At 40.5% G+C, this 23,741-nt stretch overlaps 2 protein-coding genes across 2 annotated transcripts in view; one reads left to right on the top strand and one right to left on the bottom strand.

Annotated features, from left to right (window-relative positions):
* Window positions 1-23,741, top strand: part of fras1 (Fraser extracellular matrix complex subunit 1) — an 87,228-nt gene that overhangs the window by 34,456 nt on the left and 29,031 nt on the right. The window contains exons 14-25 of the mRNA XM_076151110.1: window positions 4,097-4,256; window positions 4,395-4,573; window positions 10,100-10,216; window positions 11,051-11,165; window positions 13,363-13,500; window positions 15,570-15,602; window positions 18,390-18,521; window positions 18,771-18,899; window positions 19,323-19,570; window positions 19,689-19,840; window positions 21,036-21,198; window positions 22,450-22,582. Coding sequence (XP_076007225.1) covers window positions 4,097-4,256; window positions 4,395-4,573; window positions 10,100-10,216; window positions 11,051-11,165; window positions 13,363-13,500; window positions 15,570-15,602; window positions 18,390-18,521; window positions 18,771-18,899; window positions 19,323-19,570; window positions 19,689-19,840; window positions 21,036-21,198; window positions 22,450-22,582 — 1,699 coding nt within the window. The remainder of the gene's footprint in view (window positions 1-4,096; window positions 4,257-4,394; window positions 4,574-10,099; window positions 10,217-11,050; window positions 11,166-13,362; window positions 13,501-15,569; window positions 15,603-18,389; window positions 18,522-18,770; window positions 18,900-19,322; window positions 19,571-19,688; window positions 19,841-21,035; window positions 21,199-22,449; window positions 22,583-23,741) is intronic.
* On the bottom strand, window positions 6,926-8,867 carry LOC143001407 (E3 ubiquitin-protein ligase TRIM21-like). The gene is made up of 2 exons (XM_076151013.1): window positions 8,772-8,867; window positions 6,926-8,492 (listed from the first exon to the last, which is right to left on the bottom strand). Exon 2 carries the CDS (start codon window positions 8,483-8,485, stop codon window positions 7,130-7,132), a length of 1,356 nt encoding a protein of 451 aa, XP_076007128.1. The 5' UTR covers window positions 8,486-8,492; window positions 8,772-8,867; the 3' UTR covers window positions 6,926-7,129.

Raw genomic sequence — 23,741 nt, 5'->3', positions numbered from 1 at the left:
TCTGTGTGTGTCACCAGTGACAGAAATAGTAATGCCTAGTGACACAAGAAGATAAAGATTATTCTATTCAAATAGGTTGTGGTTGTTTGTAACATAGAACTATTTAAACCTTGTGAATATTATTAAAAAGTGTTAAAGTTGTGATTAATGGGAAAAAAACACTATTTGCTTCAAAGTTCAGGTAATTACTGCGGCAAAATCAGTGATTTTGAAAGCAAAAATCACAAAAAATCTTGTGATTTAACCTGCATTGACCTTGAAAAACAGAATGAACCCTAAATGTTCCTTGAGTAATCGCTCTTTAAAGACTTTCTGATCTTAGAAAAATAGCCTGAGCAATAAATGACTTCCCTTGACTCATGAAACACAATCACCAATCAGTGGTTAGTTCTGAGAGTGTGCCTCTCTCACGGGCTCTCGATGTATTACTGAGTCCAGCCTCCGAACAGCAGCCGTGTCTGTGGATGCCAGGCTGTGCCAGCAGTGACAATAATAGGCTTCCTGAAAGTTGGATTATTGAGCTGTAAAATAGGAGCCTAATCAGTCCCGTAATGACCGGCTGATGGATGGCCTTTCTCTTGACTGAGGCGGAGCTCTGGCTGAGCTGAATCAGAAGCAGGACCCTTGACTTTCAATTACTGTTGTGGGGAGAACTCTTTGAGCCTCTAAGACCCTGGGACTCTAATGTTTCCTGGCAGAAATTGAAGGAAGCAGATATTTTTTGTGATCAGCTGTCGTGCATCGGACGGCTAATAGTTTAGCTTTGTTGTCAAGCTAAAAGATTCTGGCTCAGTGCTTTGAGTTGAGCTGATGCAGTTTGAGAGTTAGCTGCTCTCCAACTGAGCACCGGCTTCATTGTTGTTGAAGTGCCATTATTATTGTTGAAGGATCTTCTGTATTCCAAATGGAGTCTGTGATTACATTTTAGTTTATCTCTGATTTGTTGCCATTAAAGCCGACGGACTGCAGACGATAGCCCGCTGTTAACTTTAGACACAGGCTGCGTCATCTCAGACGTGATGCCAGTGTGTTTCATTTAGAATAAATTAGAATGTGTTGCTGATAAAGATTTTATCTGCAGTCTGTGACTTTCTCTTGCTGTGTGACAAGTCCATCATCTTGTCTTATTCAAACTCCAGCACCTCCCAGGGGAATTTATGGAGGTATCAGAGAGGACAATGTCATTGTCATTACGCCAGCATGAGCACGCTGGCCAACACAAAGTCTATGTTTTATAGATGACACTTCACTCCATCTAAGCAAAGTCATTTCTGTTTTGTGGACTACAGCCAAAAATCCTTAAGTTCAGCCCCAACTATATTTGTAGCCCAGCAAAGCTTGGCTGGCTCACAGGCCCTTTAATGTCCCTGTTTCCTTTCCTTTTTTTCTCAAATAATTGTAAAAACAAATATTGGTGGAAACATAACTGAAGAGTTTGACTTATCAACTATAAAATTAAATAAATAAATGATACATCTACTCTTCTGTACAGTAAAATATAGGTTTGTGCCTGGATAAAGCATCAAAGTGTCCTGGGTCTGCATGCTGGTTGTGGCACCTCTGGGTTTGTCACAAGGCACACAGAAACTAGTGACTCCTACTGGTTGATTGGGGCAGTGTTTTTCAACCTTTTTGAGCCAAGGCACCTTTTTTACATGCAAAAAATCCTGAGGCACACCCCGCAAAGTTTTGTTGAAATTTGCGCTGCGATTGAACGCAACACTTCTGTTGAGTCCGTGCTTCGAGATTAGCGATCTTCTGGTCTGTCTCGCGGGCCGGATCACCTCATCAGCTCGTGCACTAATCAAGTGAAGTTGGATACTTTCCCACGGCACACCTGAGGATCTCTCACGGCACAGGTTGAAAAACACTGGGTTAGGGCACCTACACCAAGGGAGGCTGGATTGAGGGCAGTAGCTTGAGCCACCATCACTATAGCTTCTTGGAAGGAAATCTCACTGTAATGGAAAAGAGGTAGGCGCTGACACATGTTCGTGGACATCCCAAAAAATAGAGGTGTGCAAAATATACGTAAAGGACATAAACAAACATTGGATAGTTTCAGAAGATAAGAATGACTTGGATTTACTGCAGCTGATTTGATGTGGACGATTTGGAAGATGGACTGTGACTTTAAATGGAATGGCTGAAGAAGATAATACCATACCTCCACTTTAGAATATAAATGATAGATACAATTGCACAGTAGACACATGCATGAGTGTGCAGGTGAGATTTAAAGGGTATTGAAAAGAAAAAAAGGAAACAGACCTAAACCAAAGTTGGTGGGTCTGCGTGTCCTTCAGGGACCTTGGTGGTCAACAGCAGCACTTGATAATCTCCTGGATGATGTGGTCCTCTGATTTAAAGGCCTGCCATGCTGACTTATGTGTTTCCTCTTCCTGGGCAATCTGAAGCTCCACTGTGATTGTTTGCCTGCTACTAAACTGAAATAGTGTGATTCAGATCAGCCACACAGGCAAAAGAAAAGAAACAAAAAAGCCAGAGATAGGCTGTGCACACACACACACTCTTTTCCAATTCCTGTGACATTTTACCACATGCTGCACTTTTATGTGTTTATCCCCACATTGGGATCAGCTCTTACTCTGAGAGGTTGGCTGTCTTGGTTTGTGTGTTTCTGCTTGTGCGTCTTCAACTGCATACTTTATGAACTTTATGAAGAACTTGCCGTGAGAGGCTGTGTGAAGGTTTTATGAAAACTTGTTTTTTCCTTTGTAAATTGATTTTTGGCCAACCATCCCTACCTCTGTTGAGTATTTTATGGACAATATTCCCCCAACCCCCCACCCCGCCCAGGAATGTGCTGGAGCGAAAAACTATCTAATATCAGCTTGTATTGTTGATTTATTGTAAGTATCAATCAATCCACTGACTGAAACATTTTTTTTCTTATAGTCATCACCAGACGGGCAATGTCTGTGAATGTGAACAACAATTTTTGACCACAGCTTTGTATCCTCAATGTTATCAGCAGGTACAATGGGGAGCTGCTGCTTGGAGTCTCACAGGCTTACAAAATGTGTCATATCTGCAGTCAGCAGGTGGGGCAGTGAATAAATAAGGGACACAGCAGGGCTCAGACTCAAAACAAAGAAAGTTTCCGACCTGCTGAAATTTCCTTGAGCAAAGACGCTGAATCATCACCTGCCCTGCTGTAGCTGATCCACCACATTAACTCTTTTGTTTGTTGGATTGTAAGCGAGCAAAACAATGGACCTCTCTTCTGAGGGTCAGTCTTGTGTGGCAGAAATGTGCTTATACGTGATTCCTTATTCATGCTGTCCGTTTTTTGGACCGAGCAGACGCAGACAGAGTTTTCTATTGTCCCTGTTAAGCAATTTAGTTGTTGTTTTTCCTATCGTCAGCCTCCTGAGAGTTGCAAACACAAGATTTAACAGATGTGGGGGGGGAAATAAGCTTCACAGGTCGAGACAACATGAAATAAAGCTCAGATCAACAAACAACAGATGCTCCATTATTTCTCCCTATGTATCAGCGCCCACACCATAAGTTTACTTGCTTAGCTTTGAAAAGTATACAAGTATTCCTAATAACTAACTTTGATGATCTACTTTGTCAAATCTTTAACATTTGCTTTCCGAGTTTGTGTCTTGCTGGGTGAATTGATGCATTTTATTTTTCCAGTTTGTTTAGATGATGTTAGCATAGCTTTACCTTACAGAGAGGTCAGATTGAAAAGAAGCAGGACACAGTGGGCTATTCTTATTTTAAAAATCTATTGAAGGAACACCAGCAATAAGCATATATTGATGCTTTTTCCAGAGGCAGATATCTCACACCACCAACCAATCTGAATAGGTGCCTAAGGATTTGCAAAAGTCTTGTTTCCCATTTTCAAAGATTGTTTTCTTTTCCAATCTTGCACAGGCACAATGAGACGGGGGTTGAATTAACCAAGACAAAAAGAGAATAATTTAAATTGTTCCTTCACCCTAAGGATGTTGTATCTGCATCCACCCTACATAAAGCTCCTACATGTATACATTTAGCAGAAAAGAAACAATTGTGATCATGCTCAGATCTTGATGTTGTGTGTTTTTGATTTGGATAGGCTGCCGACTCCCCTCACATGCTGTCCGTCCCGATGACCTGGGTGAGGGAGGGTGGCATGGTGCGCCTGAGTAAGAAACACCTCCAGATTGACCACAAGGGTGTCGGGGCAGATGACATCATCTACACCATCCTCTCCTCTGATGCAAACCTCAAATATGGTACAAAATCTCCTTAACTATTTGTTAACCTACCTGTGAGTTCCATTTTTTTTAAATGTAGGCTGCAGGCTCATTTTCCTCCTGTTTCCTCCTTATTTTCCTCCTCCGACATCTCCTAATTGACTTCTCTCTTTCCAGGTGAGGTGGTGCTGGTGTCCATGCCAGCTGATGGCCCGGCAGAAGGCTGGCGCCCCATTTTGGCCAATGACCACGGCTTCACGCCCACCAGCTCCTTCACTCAGCAAGATATCAACGATGGCACCGTCTGGTACCGCCATCACGGCACAGGGGCCAACAGCGACTCCTTCCAGTTCCAGGTCAGTGCTAAACAAAAGACCCACCCACACTATTAAACTGAAAGACCAGTGAGAAACAAGCACCAAAGGTTGAGAAGTATTTGAATAAAACATTTTTTTACTATGAAACACCCTTAATACAGTCATATATACGATAAGATAAGATGAAAGTTCATTATCCCGAGGGAAATTGCTATTCTATATATATAATAATATTATATACAATATTATATGTTATGCCTAAACACAGGAAAAGGGATTTGATTGTACTGGATTGGAGCTCTCTCTCTCTCTCACCTTCTTCACTTGTGTTTTCTTTCGTCTCTCACACTATATTGATTTATCTCTCTTCCCCTCTTCTTCTCCTTACATTTGAGTCTTCCTCCCTACTTACCTACGTACTCCTCTACACTTCCTCTAAACGTTTTTTTTAAACATTTGGGTTGTTTAAATATTAAACAGCAGAGGCACACATGTATGAACCAGGCCCTGCGAGCTCTAAAAGTCTAATTCCATTGAAGAGACGAGGAGCCTGTTCAGCGAGTCTTTCAAGAGTTGTTTTAATCACCAGGATATATCTGCCTCCCTCATTCCTCCCCCAACCATAACTCCTCCTAATTCTGGATTTCTTATTTGATCCACATACAGATATCAAACTGTGTGACTGATCCGTACACATAATCAGCCCACAGTGGCACACATAGCTTGATCAGCTTGAAAAACAGCATATTACTTGATGATTTGATCTGTGAAGTGATCCTTCATGCAATGGTTTCAGCTGTTTCATGCCAATCTCTGTTTTTACATAACAAAAAGTAGGCAAATGCTCATGGCTGCATAAATTGTTTCTCTTCCTGTCCACACACACTCTCTCTCAATGTGGCTGTGCCTACCAGGGCAATGCTTTTCAATTACACAGCACAGGATTCCAATGAAGCTCTCCAGTGTCTTATCATTTTGACAGGTTGCTGTAAAGGAGAGTCAAAGAGAAGCGAAGCACATCACAACGTTGCAGCATGTGTGCTTTTTGTCAGATTGAATTTGACCGTTTGTCAGGCTGACCAGAGTTTTCTCCATTGTTTTTTTTTAATGTGTCAGCGTGTGAAACTATTTTAATCAAGAACACATGAGACAAGATATTTGTCTTTTGCAAGACCTGCTGGAAGAGGCGAAATAGATCTTTATCCAGATGAATTTGTTGCAGATTATCTCTTTGTATTTCGAGGACATAATCTGCACGGATGTAAATATTTCCTAAAAACAGGTTATTAAAATAAAAGTTACAAAACATTTCAGAACTAAAGCCATTAAGAGGAATGAAGTCAACAAGCAAAGAATCACAATTAAGAGATTAAATACATCAGTCCAAAAAAGAACTGAATATGCTGGAGGGATTGTACATCATCTGGCCTGGGAACACTTTGGGTTCCCAGGCCAGAGAAAAAATTAATTAATTAGTTATGAGAGCCAGGTTGTCAAAATGTTCTCACTCTGCTTCTGCTTGGATGGTCTGTCAACATCTGCTGTGTGAGAGACTTGTTTTTCACATAGGGCTCTGAATTTGCTTCCTCAAATAAAGGTGCAGTGAGAGAAATTAGCAAATTAGATGTTTATTATTTGCTGAAATCCCAAATTACAAAAACAGGAATACAGTTTTGTCATCTGCAGATACCATTTTCATTCATATTTTCAGATGGATTTAAACACTAAACACTAATTAAGTCTGGTAAAGCATTATTTCGACTCATAATTTGATTTAATTTAGCCGATAAATAAAGGGAAAACAATATGCCATCAATGATTTATTGCACTACCAATGTGTGTAAAAGCAGCTTTAACACTTAAACTTTAACAGCTTTAAGTTTGCATTAACTGTCGCTGTAATATGATTTATGATTAGTGGATCAGACTGCAGAGCTGCTGATTCTGACTGACAAAGCTGACTAGAAGAGTTTGAGTTTTCTCCCCAAAATTATTTGACAGGAGCTGTTATGGCTTTAGGCTTTCTGTTGCTTATGTTAATTAGGTGACACAGCATTTGAACATTACATAATGTGGAGATGAATAATCTGCCAGGTCCACCAAGTGTCAATTATAATTCTAGTATTGCGAGTATTTTTAAGCAATTTAAAGCACAGAGGTCAAGAGTTGAAGGGTTTTACACAATCACAGAATATGGGATGAAAAATTTAGAAAAGTAAGAGTTAGGGTATAAATAAGCATTTTTTTCTCTCCATCTTTTACCTTCATTTTTGGTGCTTGACATCCAATTTGTGTCACATTCTTTCATGCTGGATTTCATGTTTTTTCACATACAATGATGGCAAACGTAACAATTTTGCAATATTTTTTATTTGTCATTTCAACATAAAGTGATTTTTTTTCCCTCTCATTTCTTATAACCTTAATTCCTTCATTTGTGATAATTTGGCACAATTGTTTATAGAAAAGTGATTAGATCAGATTAAAAAGATACTCTAAAATAACAATGATGTAACAACTAAACTAACCACAACATAAAACCATGTTGAATCTGTACTGTTCATCACCATTCATTCTGTGGTCTTCCCAGTCAGACTAATCAGTATGCTGGACAGGAGCAATGACCATAGGGGCGAGGTTGTTACCATCGTCAGGCAGGCCTGGGCTGAAGTATGGGAGGAGTCTGTCAGTGAAGGAGAGGCCAGTGAAGGAGTAGAGAACAGCTGTGGTATCTACACGGAAAAAGGAGACTGAACCCTCATCATAATCCACATACACACCCACTCTCCCACACTGACCTTCTACATTGAGACGGACAGCAGGACCGGCATGAGCAAAGTACTCTGCATTCCTTAAACATAATGTCCAGAAGCCATTGCCAGGCTCCAGTCTAATCACTCCTGTTCTCTGGACGGATTCTTTGGCCACACCTAAATCCCACTCAGTCTTTCCTTCAACCAGAACCTCGTAGTAAAATCTCCCTGAAGAGAAAGGCTGACTTCCCATGACACTGAGGGAAGGGTCAAATCTCTCTGGGCTGTCAGCGGTCTCCTGACATTCGTCGCCAACACACACTGTTACCTCCTTCCAATCCTCGGACAAAATAAGCCAGGGATTTGCTGTATCAGGATCCAGAGTCACATCCACTGCATACTTCTGGGCCCACTTTGCTTCTGCCTCAGCCCTTCCTCTCTCTATGTCTTTGATGAACGTCTGCTCCAGTTCAGCCACAGCACTCTTCACCATGCCATCGTATGATGAGTCGATGTTGACCTCTGTCCAGTTCTTTGTGGGTAGAGTAATATTCAGGGACTGGAAGCTCTTATGAAGTTGGAGGTGATCTTCAGAACCTAATATTTGCTGCAACTCAGCACTTGTTGTAGTCAACTCAGAGATTTCCTGCTCAAGTTCTGTAACAGAACTTTTAGCCAGTTCTTCCGAAGTTTTCTGCTTCTCTTTGATTTTCTCAATGAGCTCACCCAGGCCGTGCTCCACAGACTTATTGAGAGCAGTGAAGACCTGAATGCTACTTGCTATCTCCTTGTTACCAGCATCTTTGCCGCGCTCTGCTGAGTGTTTCATCTCTGGGATCTTGAGCCGTCTCTCATGGATCATCTGCTGAATCTTAGCCTTTGACTTTCTCAGCTCGATTTTCTTTGCGTCACATTCTTTTTTCAGTGGGACAACATTATGCGACCTGTGGGCTGAAGCAAGGCAGAGCGAGCATGCATAAACCCGGTCGGTCTTGCAGTAAAGGTCCAGAGGTTCATTGTGAGTCATACACATCCCGCTTTCCTGGCTGTCCATTGGATCAGGCGGCTGCTGGGTGTCTGGGTGTGGAGCTGTCATACTGGGCTCTGTGGGAATCTCACTGTTTGAGGCTTGACGGCTCCAACGGAACTTCAGGCCTTTCAGTTTACGAAGTGGTTTCAAACCTCCGCTGCTGGACATATTGACACTGACAGTAAGAGGGAGGAAATCATGATATAGCAACAACAAATAACATTAAACATGAGTAATATAGTTGAGTTGTTTTCTAGTATATGTCTAGATGTTAAAATACCTGTTATTCAATATATAGCATAAATTGTACCTTTAAATACTTATATTGAAAGTGCCTTACGAAATCAAGATTTTACTTCAATAATGGAGTTATTTGTCAACATTACATGAAAAGGGCACAGCTTATGTATGTATAAGTATGTTAGACATAGTAAATATAAGCAAATGTACTCACCTGTCTATGCTTATTACTCGATATTCTAGAGAAAGGTTTGACGATCCAAGTTTCTCTTGAGACAGAAATGAAGGCAAGCGCAGCTCTGTTGCAACCCAGAGCTACCTTTGGAATGTAATGATACATCATTCCTCCCTGTGAAGAAATGACCCGCCTCTTATTACCTGAACAACTGGTTTGATTTAATTGGAATTTCACATGAGGTTATGATTCAGACTCGCTGGTAGTGTATTGCCCCTCCAATCTTACTTATTTATTCTCTCCTCCCTCGTTAAACTAACCGCCTACACTTCACTACCTCCCTCTCTGTCCTCTCCTACCCTCTTGCCAGTCTGCATCTTTCCTTTGAATTTGCATTATGGCCTGTCATTATCAAAACCCTAACAACACGCCAAACCATTGAAAACACCCCAACCGCACCTTAATACCACATAGGGACACCAAACAATCACTCTAAACACCCACATCCCAACATTCCCAACATCTACATAGTAACACCATACAAAATCTGTTAAAAAAACCCTAACAGCCTCCCAAACTCTAACACTGTAGAAAATATGACAACACCAAGCAACAATTTAACACCTTAGTAACAGGAACACTTCGATGACACCCTAACATCTACTTAGTAACACCACAGAATATGTGCCATACATGTAACATCCCAACATCATAACAACGACCTAGCTACACCTTAGCCTATAGTATAGTATGTGGATACATACTATCCACTGGGCAAAATTTTAGGCAACCACTTAACAACACAGCAGAAAATAAAGTAGTCCAAGTAAGTGACACGAACATAAAGTGAATTCAACAAACAATCTATTTTACAAAGCATTAATGGCCACTTCTTAATCCATTCACCCACTTTCAATATTTATGCAGATTTATGTGAGTATTTAAAAGAAAAACATTTGCGAAAACAGAAGAGAAACTGTTGCAACATTGGTCACTACTTTAGACGTGTTCAGCTGAGCAGCGACGGCTTTATGTTGATCTCTGGAGAAATGGAGAAATCCATTATTAATTTCCTTTACTGTAGACACTGAAACACGCTGTGGATTTGCCACAGCCTGATGTCAGCTTTACTTTATATTGTCACACTTATTAGTCTGCAGCTTGTTTTTACCACATCTGTTTTTAGTGACTCCCCAGAGTCTATTGTCAGTGCTGTCACACTCAAGTAATGTATAATATGCCAGACACTTCACAGAGGAATCATTTATTCATAATAATGTGTTGCAGAATGATACTCTAAACTTCAACATATGATCGTGTTTGTGTATAGAACACTGAGATAAATGATAAATGTGACCTGTCTGCAGGTTTCTACAGGGGACTTCCCAGTTACACAGAGTGATGCACAGACCTTCACCATAGGAGTGCTGCCGCAGGTCCCTGGTTTCCCCCAGCTGGCTCCCGACTGTGACCTACAAATCACGGTGAGTGGAAGGGAAAAAGAGCAAACTAACCCAGAACTCACTATGTGTAGTGATCAGGTTGCTACTGAAATGTCAGAGGAGACAAAATCCTTTAAAATATTTTATCAGGTGTCCGAGGTGGTGGCTGAAAGCCAGGGTGGTAGATGTAAATATGTATGTGCTTACATTCTCAGTATTCAAGTGGTCTTGGCTTTTAAATCCTTCCAATGAAGATGTAGAATTTAGAGTCATCAGTCACAGATACATTTAATTCATCTTGTTTAGTGAAATCAGATCTCAGTTTGGGGCTACATGTGTGGGCGGCTTTAGCAAAGGCAGTGTTTGATTGTGTATGATCGAGTTAGTATCTCTCTTTAAGTATCTCTCGATCTCTTGGAAGTGAAGCGACCAATGAGAAGGGGAGATTAGTTTTAGCCTACAGGAATACTTCAAGGTACAACTTTTCAGAGGTGAGCATCTTAAAGCTCTGTTTTAGTCATTCACTGTATGGTTTTCAGTTTGAAAAGCACAAAAATGCTAGAATTCATTGCAAATTATTCCTGCTTAAAATAACAACTAGGCAGCTTTGTGGAAACAGTATTCTGCAACATATATTTCATCATTGCCATAGTCTTCTTGCAGTCTTCTTCGTCTATCTTTATGAATTATTAGCATTGGCTAAGAATGAGTTGAGACCTGGACAAAGAATTCCTTGGAGTGTGAACAGGAGCTCTTTGCTCATATTTAGATAGTATTAGTGGTATAATAATGTACCTCTGTTCTCTCCTGTCCCTGTATGTGTGCACTTTCTGTGTGTGTGTGTGTGTGTGTGTGTGTGTGTGTGTGTGTGTTTAGGCACTGGAAGATCGTGTGACAGATATAACACCATCATCTCTGTCCTTCATTGACTCTGAGACTCCCAGCGAGAAGCTCATATACAACATCACTAAACCCCTACCGCACGGACAAGGTCAGACACACACACACTCACAAAGCTTTTCCCTCATAACATGGAAAGATTAAAAAGATTAAAGTCTGAGCTGTCTCGGGGGACAGGAGCCTCATAATTAGATATGGTGAGTGAGCTTGTGTTCAGTTCCAAAATCTGAACTAAAAGAAAGAAAGTACTCACAGTCTGCTGACGTTTGCCAAGCCTGCACGTTCTGCATACTGTACAAGAAAACTGTCTTTGTGACAAATTTGACAAATTATTATGATTAGTTAATTTATTATTTGTCTCACCAAGAAGGAACAGCACCTCCCCATCACACTCATGCACAGCTACACAGGTGTTTGTTCACTTCTTCCCATTCCTCCAAAATGTCTGGCTTTTTGATGACTGGCTATCATAGACATTTACTAAGATGAATGAGAATTTCCTTTTTGCTAATTTATTGCGGCACACAGAACTGCTGCTATTAAGTTGGGATTTAGACCATCTGAAGCACTGCTGTATCATTTTTATCTCTGTCTAATGAATGAGAAAAATGACTTGAAATGGGTCGGATTCATCAACTAATGGTCTGATAAATTTGGTAGAACTCATTTTTAAATGAAGACCAGGACAGCTGCGGATTAGGCAGAAACATTTATCGTCCATATTTAAATTTGATATTAGTTTTGACCTTTGTAGCTTCTACTATCCTTTTTATTATTTATTGAGATAAAGTGTACAAGTTGCTATTTTAGAGACATATTAGCTGTTGCTGCACTTTGGCCCATCCTTGAATATCAAAATGTGTATTTACAAGAATTTTCAATAAGATAGATAAGACGCATTAAACAGAGAAATTAATGTCATTGGTTGAATTAATAAGCAATTCATATTAATTTATATTTCTTATTACAAGGTAGCAGACTTGTGAACTTTGTGAACTTTGAGTCTGTATTTATGCTTCTATTAAAATGCGATCTCTGTAGCAGGATGCTTTATCTGGATTACAACATCCAATGACGGGACTGGCTTTTACATCTTGCACTACTACTACTACTTAAAAATTGTTATTGTTGTCTGCTTTTTAACGTGTAGATTGGTTTTAGTTCGCAGCTCTTTCCAATCTGAACTGGATAACATCAACAAAGACCATCCAACATAATGGGTGGCCAATAAAATTGATTTTAGCGAGAGGATAGTAAAGCTAATGCTGTGAGAGGTGTTGGAAATTGGGAAATGACAATTTTACAACTTGGAAATTGCAATGGAACAGCTAATAAAGTCATATTTGCAAGTGGTAACATTAACATTTACATTAAGTCATTTGGACACTTTTATCTAAAGTGACATACATTTAATATTTGCATACTACACAAGCAAAGATCCAGTCTGGAGAGAACAACATGAGTGAGTGCCAATAACAGAGATTCTAGTTGAACCACAGGGCATAGGTGCCAAGAGGCAGAGCCCTGAGGCAGGTACATTCTAGATATTCTTGTTCCCCCAGAGCAGGCAATGCCTGAAACAATTCAATGTAACGTAATGTAAAATCAGTACTACGATCTCCTACAACTCAAGCTTATACTATGTTCATTTGTTCAGATTTCAAACACACTTAAGTTCTATGTACGGCTTTACTTTACCATTTGGTTTGTACCACCATCCGATTAGCAGCATTTGAATTTGGGTGATGATCTCTCAGATAATTAATCCAGATGATTTGTTACATAGTTTATTTTCTATTATATTTGGAGGTTTGACAGTATTTCATTCCTTTTATTTTTTATGTGGAGTTTCATATCTATATACATTACATTACATTACGATCATTTGGCAGACGCTTTTATCCAAAGCGACTTACATTACATTACCACCCTTCGCAGAGGGGGGGAGCAATTGAGGGTTCGGTGCCTTGCTCAGGGGCACCTCGGCAGGGACTCGAACCGGCAACCCTCCGGTTCCCAAGCGGAAGCTCTACCCACTGAGCTACTATAGAGTATTTGTAGCATAGTATAGTACGAGTGTATCTTGTGTTATAGTAGAATATCTTCAGACCTTATTTTGGAAGTGTAATGATAATGCCACAGAGGAGTATGATGGTGCTGCACCGATTTCTCCATTCTTCAAAGAAAGCAGTTACAGTAGCTGTCACGGAGGAGACATTTCTGGCAAACGTAAAGTGAAATTAATTTCTCTCGAGTGTGAACTGAAATTTGTTTTGTTTGTTTGTCAGGGGCGATCGAGCATCGGGACAGACCGAATACACCGGTGAAACTCTTCACTCAGGCTGATGTCAACAACGGCAAGATCATCTACCGACCCCCACAGGCCCCCTCACACCTGCAGGAGCTCTACCAGTACTCCTTCATTGGTGAGACACACACACACACACACACACACACACACACACACTTGCACACTTGCCCTTTTACTTAGAGATGTAGAACTTTTATAATGAAAAAATGCCTGAGGTGATGATCTCTACCATTCCCCTGTTTTTTAAGGATTTCTGCTCGGAAGTTCGTAAATTGTTACACAAACCATGGCTCAGTATTCAAAACTGTCAAGAGCTTGTCTTTCCACAAAACACTCATTTACATGAAAAACTATTGAATTCTATAATTACATTGAGTAAATTTCACATTGTACATGGAATGGTTTACTTGATCTAGAGAAGAAACACACTATTATACTACTTTCATCACTATTTATGTGAATTTATTATATACTCTGTGTTAATTTGTATCAATTCTGTCTGTTTTGTCCTGTCAATTGAATTTAAACGAATGTAACAATATTTCAGTTTCTATAGAATATCAAAAATGGTCTGTTATTGTTTGGGAAATTTGACCACACACACATTCTCACACCATTCTCTTCTTGTAAATTACAGTCTGTATCTGCTCTCACACTGGGTTGTAATTATGAGAGCTGAACAATCTGTTTGAACAAATACACCAGTGCTTCATGTTATCACTACAGTATAGACTGTGCTGAGTAAAACAAAAAGTCAAATACAAAGTTAAACCAAATTCCCTGAGTAATAAGAACTTGCTTGTTGGTTCTAATTACTTATAGATTTATACATTTTAAAAATCACATTTCATTAATTTGGAATGGCTGCTTGGACTTGGCTTATTTTTGGAACAGTTTCAGTTGAGCAGGCACATATTGATCTTATGCTCTGCACCATGTGTAATCAACAGTCAACTCCAACAGAAACAGAGGAAGTCATCCCAGCTTCATGTCAGTAATTAGTTTCATTCATATATTTAATGAGGTTCAGCAGTGTTGTACACAAACCCTGGGATTTGTTGGGCTTTTATTGGCATAACATTCTATGCTAACCAACCATGAAGCATCGTAGCTACGCCAAGTTCTATTTTTTATCAGTTCTGTATTTGTCACACTCTGTCAACATATATGTGTATATTGGGGTCTGCCTCAGAGAATGAAGTAAATGTAATAACTTAAACATGTTAAAAGCATAATATATAAATATATCTAATGTATATGTAATATGTATGTATATATGTACAGTAAGACTTCAGTAATCAAACCACGTTCAATCACAGCCCCCAGTTATTACACAAACAAACTGCATATTAGGCACTATGAGATTTTTGTCAACACCATCAGACAATTAAATTTTTTGTTTGACAAACACAGACACATACTTACGTACTATTTATTAATATAATTGAATTATCTTCTTTTTTGCAATTTTTATAGGCATACTTTATACTTGCAAAAAGGGAGCATAAAACATGGAAAGATAGGAATAACCATGTGTGAGGTAGGATTTTATTAGAAAACACAGAACATATGGTAATGGAAACAATTCGTATTGTCTATGTAGTTTAACACGTCTATATCCTTTGACAGCCGTGCGCACCTTGGGCCATGTCACTCCCTGGGTCACATGAGAGTCTGCACCCCAGTATCCTCAGTTGCAGAGCAGTTTGCACCTTCATTCATGTGACATGCAACAAACCCACATGACTCCCACGTGACCCAATTAGTCACCTGGCTCAGGCGTGAAAGCAGGTTAACTCTCCACTGCTGACTAAGAACTGAAGAAGCCAGTGGAATAAGTGGCTAAACAGTAGTACTTACTTCAAAGTACTACTGCTAGTACTACTGCTAGGTCTGTGACGTGTTAGGCTGTGTGAGGCTTTTTATTGTTTTCAAAACCTTTACGCTGCTTGACAGTTTCTAAGAAAGCCATAGAGGATGTGAGGAATGCTCAGTGGATAATCCAGGATCAAAGCTTCTGTCTAATGTTTCTTTCACGCTGTTTTTGTGAATTTCCAGCTGTCATACATGAAAGGCTGGTCCCTTTGCATTATGCTCATTGCAAACTCTGTCACAGTCCAGAGTTTGATCACCCTGCAGCCACTGTGAAGTGCTAACAGTTTGTTTGTTTTTTATCTTCGATAGGTCTGCCAGAGTCTCTGAGCATCTATTTCACAGGTAGAGAGACACTTTACTCGCTTTAGAGAGGAGCAGGAGGGAAATCGTTTATCTTCCTCCCTCCTCCTTCTCCTCCTCCTCTCTTTTCCTCCTCTTCTGCTGTGTTCATCCTTCCTCTCTGAGCTTTCTCACTCCATCTTCAATTTTATGTTTTCTTCTCCTTTCTCCTCATCGCCGTCTCTTCCCCTGGATTTTCTTTCCTACTACCTTCATTTCTTGTCCTCCTCCATCTATCCTCCTCTCTGTACTCTACCTCCTCTTCTCCAATCAACCCTGGTCAGTCATTTCAAATTCAGGTGTTATTTTTCAGAATGTATGTAATGTAATACCGTCCATGCAAAAGCAAGAAATGAGGCAGCATTTATACATGGTGACAGTTACAAATGAGAACACACCGAAACAAATTAATAATTGAACAAATGATAAATAGATAATAGTCTCCCTGCTCTTCTGTCCTCTTCCAGTTTTACCTCCTCCTCCTCCTTACCTTCCTCACCTCGATCATTCCTTTTCTGTTTCCCTCCATTCTTTTTCCTTCCTTTCCAAACTGAATCTCACTTCTCCTCTCCTCATCCTCCATTCTCTTTCATCAACTCTCCTCCTCTCACTCTCTCTATTTCTCACTTTGTTCTCTCTGTCCCACTTGCTCGTCTCTTCCTCCTTCCCATCGTACTGTAATTTTCATCACTTCCTCCCCTCATCCGACACAACTTAGTATTCATCTCTTTTATCTCTCTTTGGCTCTCTATTTGTTTAATCTGTAACCTGCAGATTAAAGAAACTCGTCTGTTTTTACTGCTTGCTTAATGAAGTTCTGCTTCACTCTGGTTCCATCCCCATGAGGACTTGTCTGGAAATGTGTGTGTTTATGTGTTACAGCCATTCTCCATTTTGTTCATTCCCAGTACAGGCATTACATGACATCAGGAGAGTGTTTGGAGAGTTCAGGGTATCACCAAAGTGCTTTTAACTTAAATGTAGGCCTCAGGGCAAACACACACACACACACACACACACACACACACACACACACACACACACAGTTGCTGCTGCATTTATCCTTTGCTAATTTAAAGGGGCACCAAAGTAAACTACAATTTCTCTTGGTGGCTGGTGGAAAGTGTAAGATCACCAATAAGTGGTTTACATAAGAGAACACGGAACAGTAAGGAAGCTAATTGGGGCAGAGATCCAACCGAATCATTTACCAGAGAGGAACACGGAACTTGTGTCCGGATGTGAGAAATTATAATACAATATACATTTTACCGTGGGGGATTTCTTAGGATTGATGGATTTATGTATTAATTCAAACTTTATTTACATTTAGGAACACACACACACAGGGGAGCAAGCAGTCTCTGTACAATTTAAAAACAAGCCCGGTAATTAACCAACAAACTAATTAACCGACAGCATCAAAGCAAAAGAGTATTAACACAAGTATGGGAGAAGCCAAAAATCTTCAGAGAGAGTATTAAGCTTTTAAATCTGATGTCAATGAGAGAGAGAATGAAAACAGACTTGATGTGCAAATCAAAATATAACAGTTTAAGCTCAAATCTACCGTTTGCCATCAGTTATCTAGTTCACAGAGGCAGCATGTCTCGTTCTCCAGCTCCTTCTGAGGGATCCCAACACGTTTACAGGCCAGCTGAGACATAGAATTCCTCTAGTATATTGTGGCTCTACCCCACGGTCTCACCTCCTCTGTAAGGGAGGCATCCAGGAGGCGTCCTGATTAGATGCCCGAACCACTTCAGCTTGCTCCTTTCAGTGTGAAGAAGTTGTTCAACTCAAAGCTCCCCCTGATGTCCAAGATCCTCGCCCTGGCCAATTAGTCCAATTATTTTCTAATTTGTATTTACTTCAGCAGAACATGAAAGCATTCCTGAAACTGCTCTGAGAGGGTGCATACCTCCACCAAAACCTTACCGTCTCTGGTTTTGCTTTTTTGCTGATATGAAGACGAACTTAAACATTTATCTGGAAATCAGATGTGTAATTTATATGTGTCATGCAAAGCCATTCCACAGTGATATTGTGTACATCAACTTCTTTCACCGTTGAAAATATGTCGAACTCCTTCATGCTGCTGAATTAGCATCACTGCAGCCACACATGAGTGATAGCTGTATGTTACACACATGTCTAATTTTATTCATTAGGATAAGGTCTAATTTTCCTGGAATTAATCTAAAATGTTGTGTAAAAATACCCAATGTAGTGAAGTCGCACCTACCTGTAGAATTGAATAGATATCTTTTTTCCGATTTCCTGCTATAAATTAGAAAAGACAAACAGACACCAGTGAATTCATCTCCTAGGATGAAGTAAGTGCGAATAATGTGTGCTGGTGATTAATAAATGTCAGCACAGAAACTTTGATATGCTGCTTCATACCAAAATATACAGTTTTGACCTTATTCGTTTTATTTTAAGGAGAGAAATGGTTAAATGCTGGCAATTCATCAGAAGTATCTTCATCACTGTGAAGGTCTCTGACTGTCCTCTGTCTCACTTGTGGTCTTTGCAAGTATATTTAATTCATTGTCTTTGTTTTGCTTTAATGTTTAATACATACTCTTCTATTAAAAATGCATCAAGAGGATGTGAAAAATGTTTTAATTCAAACCATGTAGTCATTTGATCTTGAGTCTCATGTGGACTCATGGAATCTGATGACGTCTTTCAGTATCATCTTGAAATATTTCTGGGTAAAGGAATTGAGGAGATAATTAGCAGTGTGTGTGTGTGTGTGTGTGTGTCTGTGTGTCTGTGTTACAGTGTCAGACGGAGAACACACCACTCCAGAGCTGGATTTTGCCGTCCTGCTGCTGTCTAATCATCAACAGCCGCCAGTGTTTCAAATTCTGGATCCACTGCTGGAGGTCAGCGTGGGAGGACAGGCTGCCATGGGTATAACAGACACACTCTCACACACACAAACCACACACCGCAGTCATTTCTAAGTAGAGAGAATTTTCTAAAGTGGTCTAATGACGTGCAATCCTGACAATCATCGGCACTGCAGCTAAGGAGTGTCTGGGTGTGCGTACAGTCCAGCTCAGGCAATTCATTTTCAACATGTCCTACTCCCTGACGGTTCTGTCTCCTAGTTTTCTTTGATGTTGGGTGTGTGTGTTTATTTCTTGTCTGTGTGTGTAGGTGGTCAGCAGCTTGCGGTGAGTGATGCCGACACGGCTCCAGACGAGCTGGAGTTTGAGTTGGTGGAGGCTCCCATCCATGGAGAGCTAGTAAAGACTGACGGCAGCACACACACCAGCATGAGGAATGGTAAGTCACAGACATGTTGGGTTTATGTGAATAGGCTGTGCAGGATCCCTGAATTAGGGATAGAAATGCAGACAAAAAGAATCTGGATCCTGATTAAGAACTGCCTCAAAATGAGTTCAACACCTCCATGACCCAAGTCCCTCCTATTAACAGAATGTCCTCAAAAGCCTATTGATTTGTTTTGTTAATTACTTTTTGAGGTACACGAATAGACACAATCAGGTAAAAGAGGATTACATTCTACATTTTGTCCACTGCTGCCTCTTAAAACCTATTATGTGTGAAGGAATCTGTCCCTGTGTGTTCTCAAATCAAGTCAAAGAAGGACAAATATCCAAAAGACGCAAGGAAAAGACTAGAATGGGAAACAGGACAGACACATGCCACACACACACAGTTCAGTTTCTCATTTTTACCCCTCAGGCGACATCTTCACCTTCAGCGACATCACCCGAAATGTGTTGCTCTACCGACACGCTGGCCTCTCCTCCCAGGATGATTCCATCACCTTCTCTGTCAGCGATGGAATCTCCATGGCAACTACATTGGTGCAAGTGGTGGTGTCGGGCAGCGGCGGTGCAGGGCCGCAGCGGGACCCGTCAGCCACACTGTCCATGGAAGTGGGCGAGAAAAGCAGCACTGTGATCAGACGGTCACACCTGGCTTACACTGTGAGTGCAGAGCGCCTGCAGGGTTGTAGATGTATCCAAACACATGCACACGCACACGCACACACACACACACACACACACACACAAACGGAGTGATACCTCTCGTTTTCTCTCCTAGGATGATTCCTCTCCAGATGATCAGATACGGATCCAGCTGGTGTCTGTCCCCATGTACGGCATCGTGACCAGGAGCCAATCACAGCAGGAGCACCAGGAGCTGAGGGAATACTCCTCCTTCACCATGGAGGACATCAGCAGGCACACCATCAGGTAGGACAGCAACAGGTCAAAGAGATAGAGATTTACTGACAAACCAAAGAGAAACTTCAGGACGTTGATTTGAAGTTGCTTCACTTCTGAAGAATTTAATGTTTTAATTCCATATCGGGCCACACTTTTTTTCCATTCCTCAAACATATTGACACCTCGCCAATGCTGTTTCTCTATTGCAAAAGTTGCGTGTTCTTAAAATAGCTCCAGTACTAAAACAGGTCCTGGTTCCTTGGTGTGATATAAGGAAATGTTTCCTTCTTGTGCTGCTTTAACTTTCCAGGAATGGAGAAAAACTGCCTTTTTGGAAATGGAATGGAAATGGAAAATCAGTTTCTCTACAGATTGTAAAATCCACAAGGGGCATCTCACCCAAAACTATTGAGTCCTTCATACACAGGTTGAAACATTGAACTCAAAGTGGTTGGAGTGATTTGTTGCTTGAAATAGTGGCAGGATTTGTAAGCCTGTAAGTCTGTGAGGGATAAAAGAGCTTGGAGAAGCTCCAGATTGTAGCTTGTGTGGACTGTGATCGTTTTCTCCTCATCATCACAGAGGAATGTGATTTCTACGGCTTGTAGAAAGTCAGAGTTTCCCTCTGCTCATCAGGCGAGAGCTTTGCAAACATAAATGTAAGCTGCCCCCAAAATAAACACGTTATTTGAAGGAAATAATTCTGTTACTCGTGCAATGACTGTTGGCACACGGATTGCCAATTAGCATTGCTCCAATATTACCTGCAAGATACACTGAGGCCCCCTATGAGGGACACGAAGATGAAATAAAAATATTAACATGCTAACTGCTTCATTTCCATAATGCAGCAGTGATTAGCTTCAGCACAGACGGATCTCCGGGGGCCACCTTCAAATCGCCTGTATTAGTTTGTCTACACTCGTAAAAACAAGAGGCTACAATCACTTTATGAGAATTAAAGGGTATTAAAGAAGATTATACTACTCTAGATTTTAATTCATTAGTGCTTTAAAGAGATTAGCGGTTGTATCGTTGTGAGTGGACTAATATGTGGTACTTCACCGGTTCTGCAATAGCCAAATAAACAGATTCATCTTGTGCATATGTGGAAAAAATATTATTTTTTGCATTTTATTGTTACATTATCGAGGTTTATACAGTATTTCATCAGAAAAAATGTGTAACCAATGGTCCTGCTTCCTGTTTCCTGCGACCACAGGTACATCACTTCCTTTGAGACAGGAAGCCAGCCAGTCACTGACATCTTCCACTTTGTTGTTTACGATGGCGAAAACAATCGCCTCGACAACCAGATGTGCACCATCACCATCACCTCTACGCCCAGACAGGCGCCAGTGGTCACTGTCCGCAGCGGCATCAAGGTTCACACACACATACGCATGCTTGTGCACACACACACACTCGCACACCTACAGGTACGCAGCACGCGCGCACGCACACACACACACACACACACACACACACACACACACACAAAAAGCACATTTTAATGCAAACCTGCACACTGAACTTTAAACCGATGGTGCAAAAGAGCACACAGGCACACGTTAATGAAGTATGTTATTATATCGTAATTATATGCTGTTTAATATTCTAATTTTATAATTTACAATTTAATAGGTGGTACATAAGCACAGACATACACACACACACACACACTAGCCTCACACAGTTATTTCCTCTCCATTTCCCTGTACGCTCATGAAAGACTGAATTCCTAAAATAGCCTGTTAAGTTAATTTAGGCAACTGCTGTGTCGAAAGAGTCATTAACAAGATAAATGAAGCAGCAAGAGGCAACATGGCCGACGTGACGTTCCAAACAGGCGCATCATCACAGACTGCTATAATGAAGTGTCTTTGTCCTTGCCAAGACAGTTGAGGAAGTTTGAGCCTCACACACCATCAGTTCAGACAGCTGGGTCACAATCAAATATCGCCTGCGTTTGTCCTCCATTTCTTTTCAATTCATTCATTTTTTACGTATGTTCTTCCTCTCTGCCCCACTGTGATCTGTTATGTAAAGCCTGTCATGAAAGGAAAAATGCAAGGACACCAGCTGAGAGCTACCACTGCAGCTAGAGGAGAGGAAAGGTGATAAGATTGTGTGAGGCTTTAAGGGTGGCATTAGTCATCCTGGTAACATCAAACAAACAAACCAGTCTTTATTATTCTTATTCTTATTCTTATTCTTATTCTTATTCTTACTCTTACTCTTACTCTTATTCTTGTTCTTATTCTTCTGTCCTAATTCCTAATCTAATTTAAAATACACAAATACTGTACACAATAAATGTAGAAGGTACATGTGTGAGGCTGAACTTCTTTGTCACAGTCAGATGTTCGATAGTTAGTCTTATAGATAATTAGAGAGTTACTTAGAGTGATAGATCCACTTATTGAACTACAAATGAGAATATATCCTGAAATGTTGCATGAAATGGGAACAGAGTTTCTTTCCCACCAATTTAAAAAGAATCATTAAAATTGATGAAAAATAAACTCCACATTATATCCCAAATAGCCTTCCGGGTTCACTCAGACCTCTATAAGAAAAGTGTAGCAACTTATGTCCGGATGTTGTTATATTTGTGTTTTGACGTGTACGTGTAGGTCCAGGAGGGCGGCCGTGTGCAGCTGTCTACCAATCACATCATAGTGTCGGACCTGGACACGCCGACGAAGGACCTGTTAGTTTGGCTCGTCAGCCCTCCCAAGTATGGCTACATCGAAAACACCCAAAGAGGTGAGGTCATCTGAGCTCCGCCACACTTTTGATATAGGGAACTGTAGACCTGTAGAGTGTGGACATTATCAAAGACATACAATCAATACTGAACCTTTGTGGCCATGACAGTGTGGATAATCTCAAAATGAATTACTTATATCATTTCAAGCATCAAACATTACATACTGAGTGAAAGAAGTGGTGCTAGAAAGAATAGAAATATCCGTGATTTGTATTAGGATAAATAGGATAGGATAAACTATGCAAAAGCACTGGTCTGGTCCTTCATAGCGTTAGTTATAGAGCTATTAAACTCCACCATGCAGTTCGAAGTTTCAGTCTGCTGTTATTTTATTACTCTCTGTTCACATAGTGCACTGTATTTCAGAAAGTTTATTGTCTCTGGACCCTGGCAGTTACCAGTTAATGTAATTTCAAATATACCTTTTAAATTCTAAACACAGAGAAGATGGTTTCTGATTGTGATATTATCGTGCAGCAATGTTTTTACTGTGATATATAAAAGAAACCCCGAAACATCATTGTCTTTATGTGTAATAAATGAGTGCATACACTGTCACACCTGCTTTACTCAGCACAATTCATTATATTCACATATCTATTTATGACACACACATACGCACGCGATGATGATGGAATTCCCCGCAGTGTTGCCGCCATCTGTCACAGCTTGATTATGTTGTGGATTAGAGCTGCCAGACAACCGGCCACAGATGGAGCCGTTGTTCAAGTCCCGCTTTCTGACTGAATGCTCGCTCAACCACTGCTGCGCTGTCTCTCTCCCCGGGAGGACAAAATGATAACGTGGGAAGAGATGAAAATGAAGTCAGACATATAAAGGACAGGTGTACAGTTTAGTGTGAGAGTTACAGGCAGGGTGTGGAAATAGAAAAGTTCACCATTTTCTATGCAAGTTTCTTAGGTACTGTATGATAAATGAATGAATAAACAGAATGCTATCACAAAGTAACAAAGTTCATCTAATCACATTGTAAAGCACAAGCTGAAATGCTGCAGGGTTTTGTTTATAACCCCATTTCTTAGTCGTAGAAGTTATCGTGTCCTCATTACACCAACCACTGCCACTTCTCAAATTAGACAGATTAGAGTTATGAGATGAGACAATGAGATGTTTCCCTGAACAGACCGCGGATGA

The sequence above is a fragment of the Genypterus blacodes genome, unplaced genomic scaffold, assembly GCF_046128005.1.
Source record: "Genypterus blacodes isolate CSIRO-AG114 ecotype Tasmania unplaced genomic scaffold, CSIRO-AGI_Gbla_v1 ptg000053l_1, whole genome shotgun sequence".
NCBI lineage: Eukaryota > Metazoa > Chordata > Actinopteri > Ophidiiformes > Ophidiidae > Genypterus > Genypterus blacodes.
Note: the sequence above shows the minus strand (reverse complement) of the source record. Positions and strands in the feature narration are given on the sequence as shown.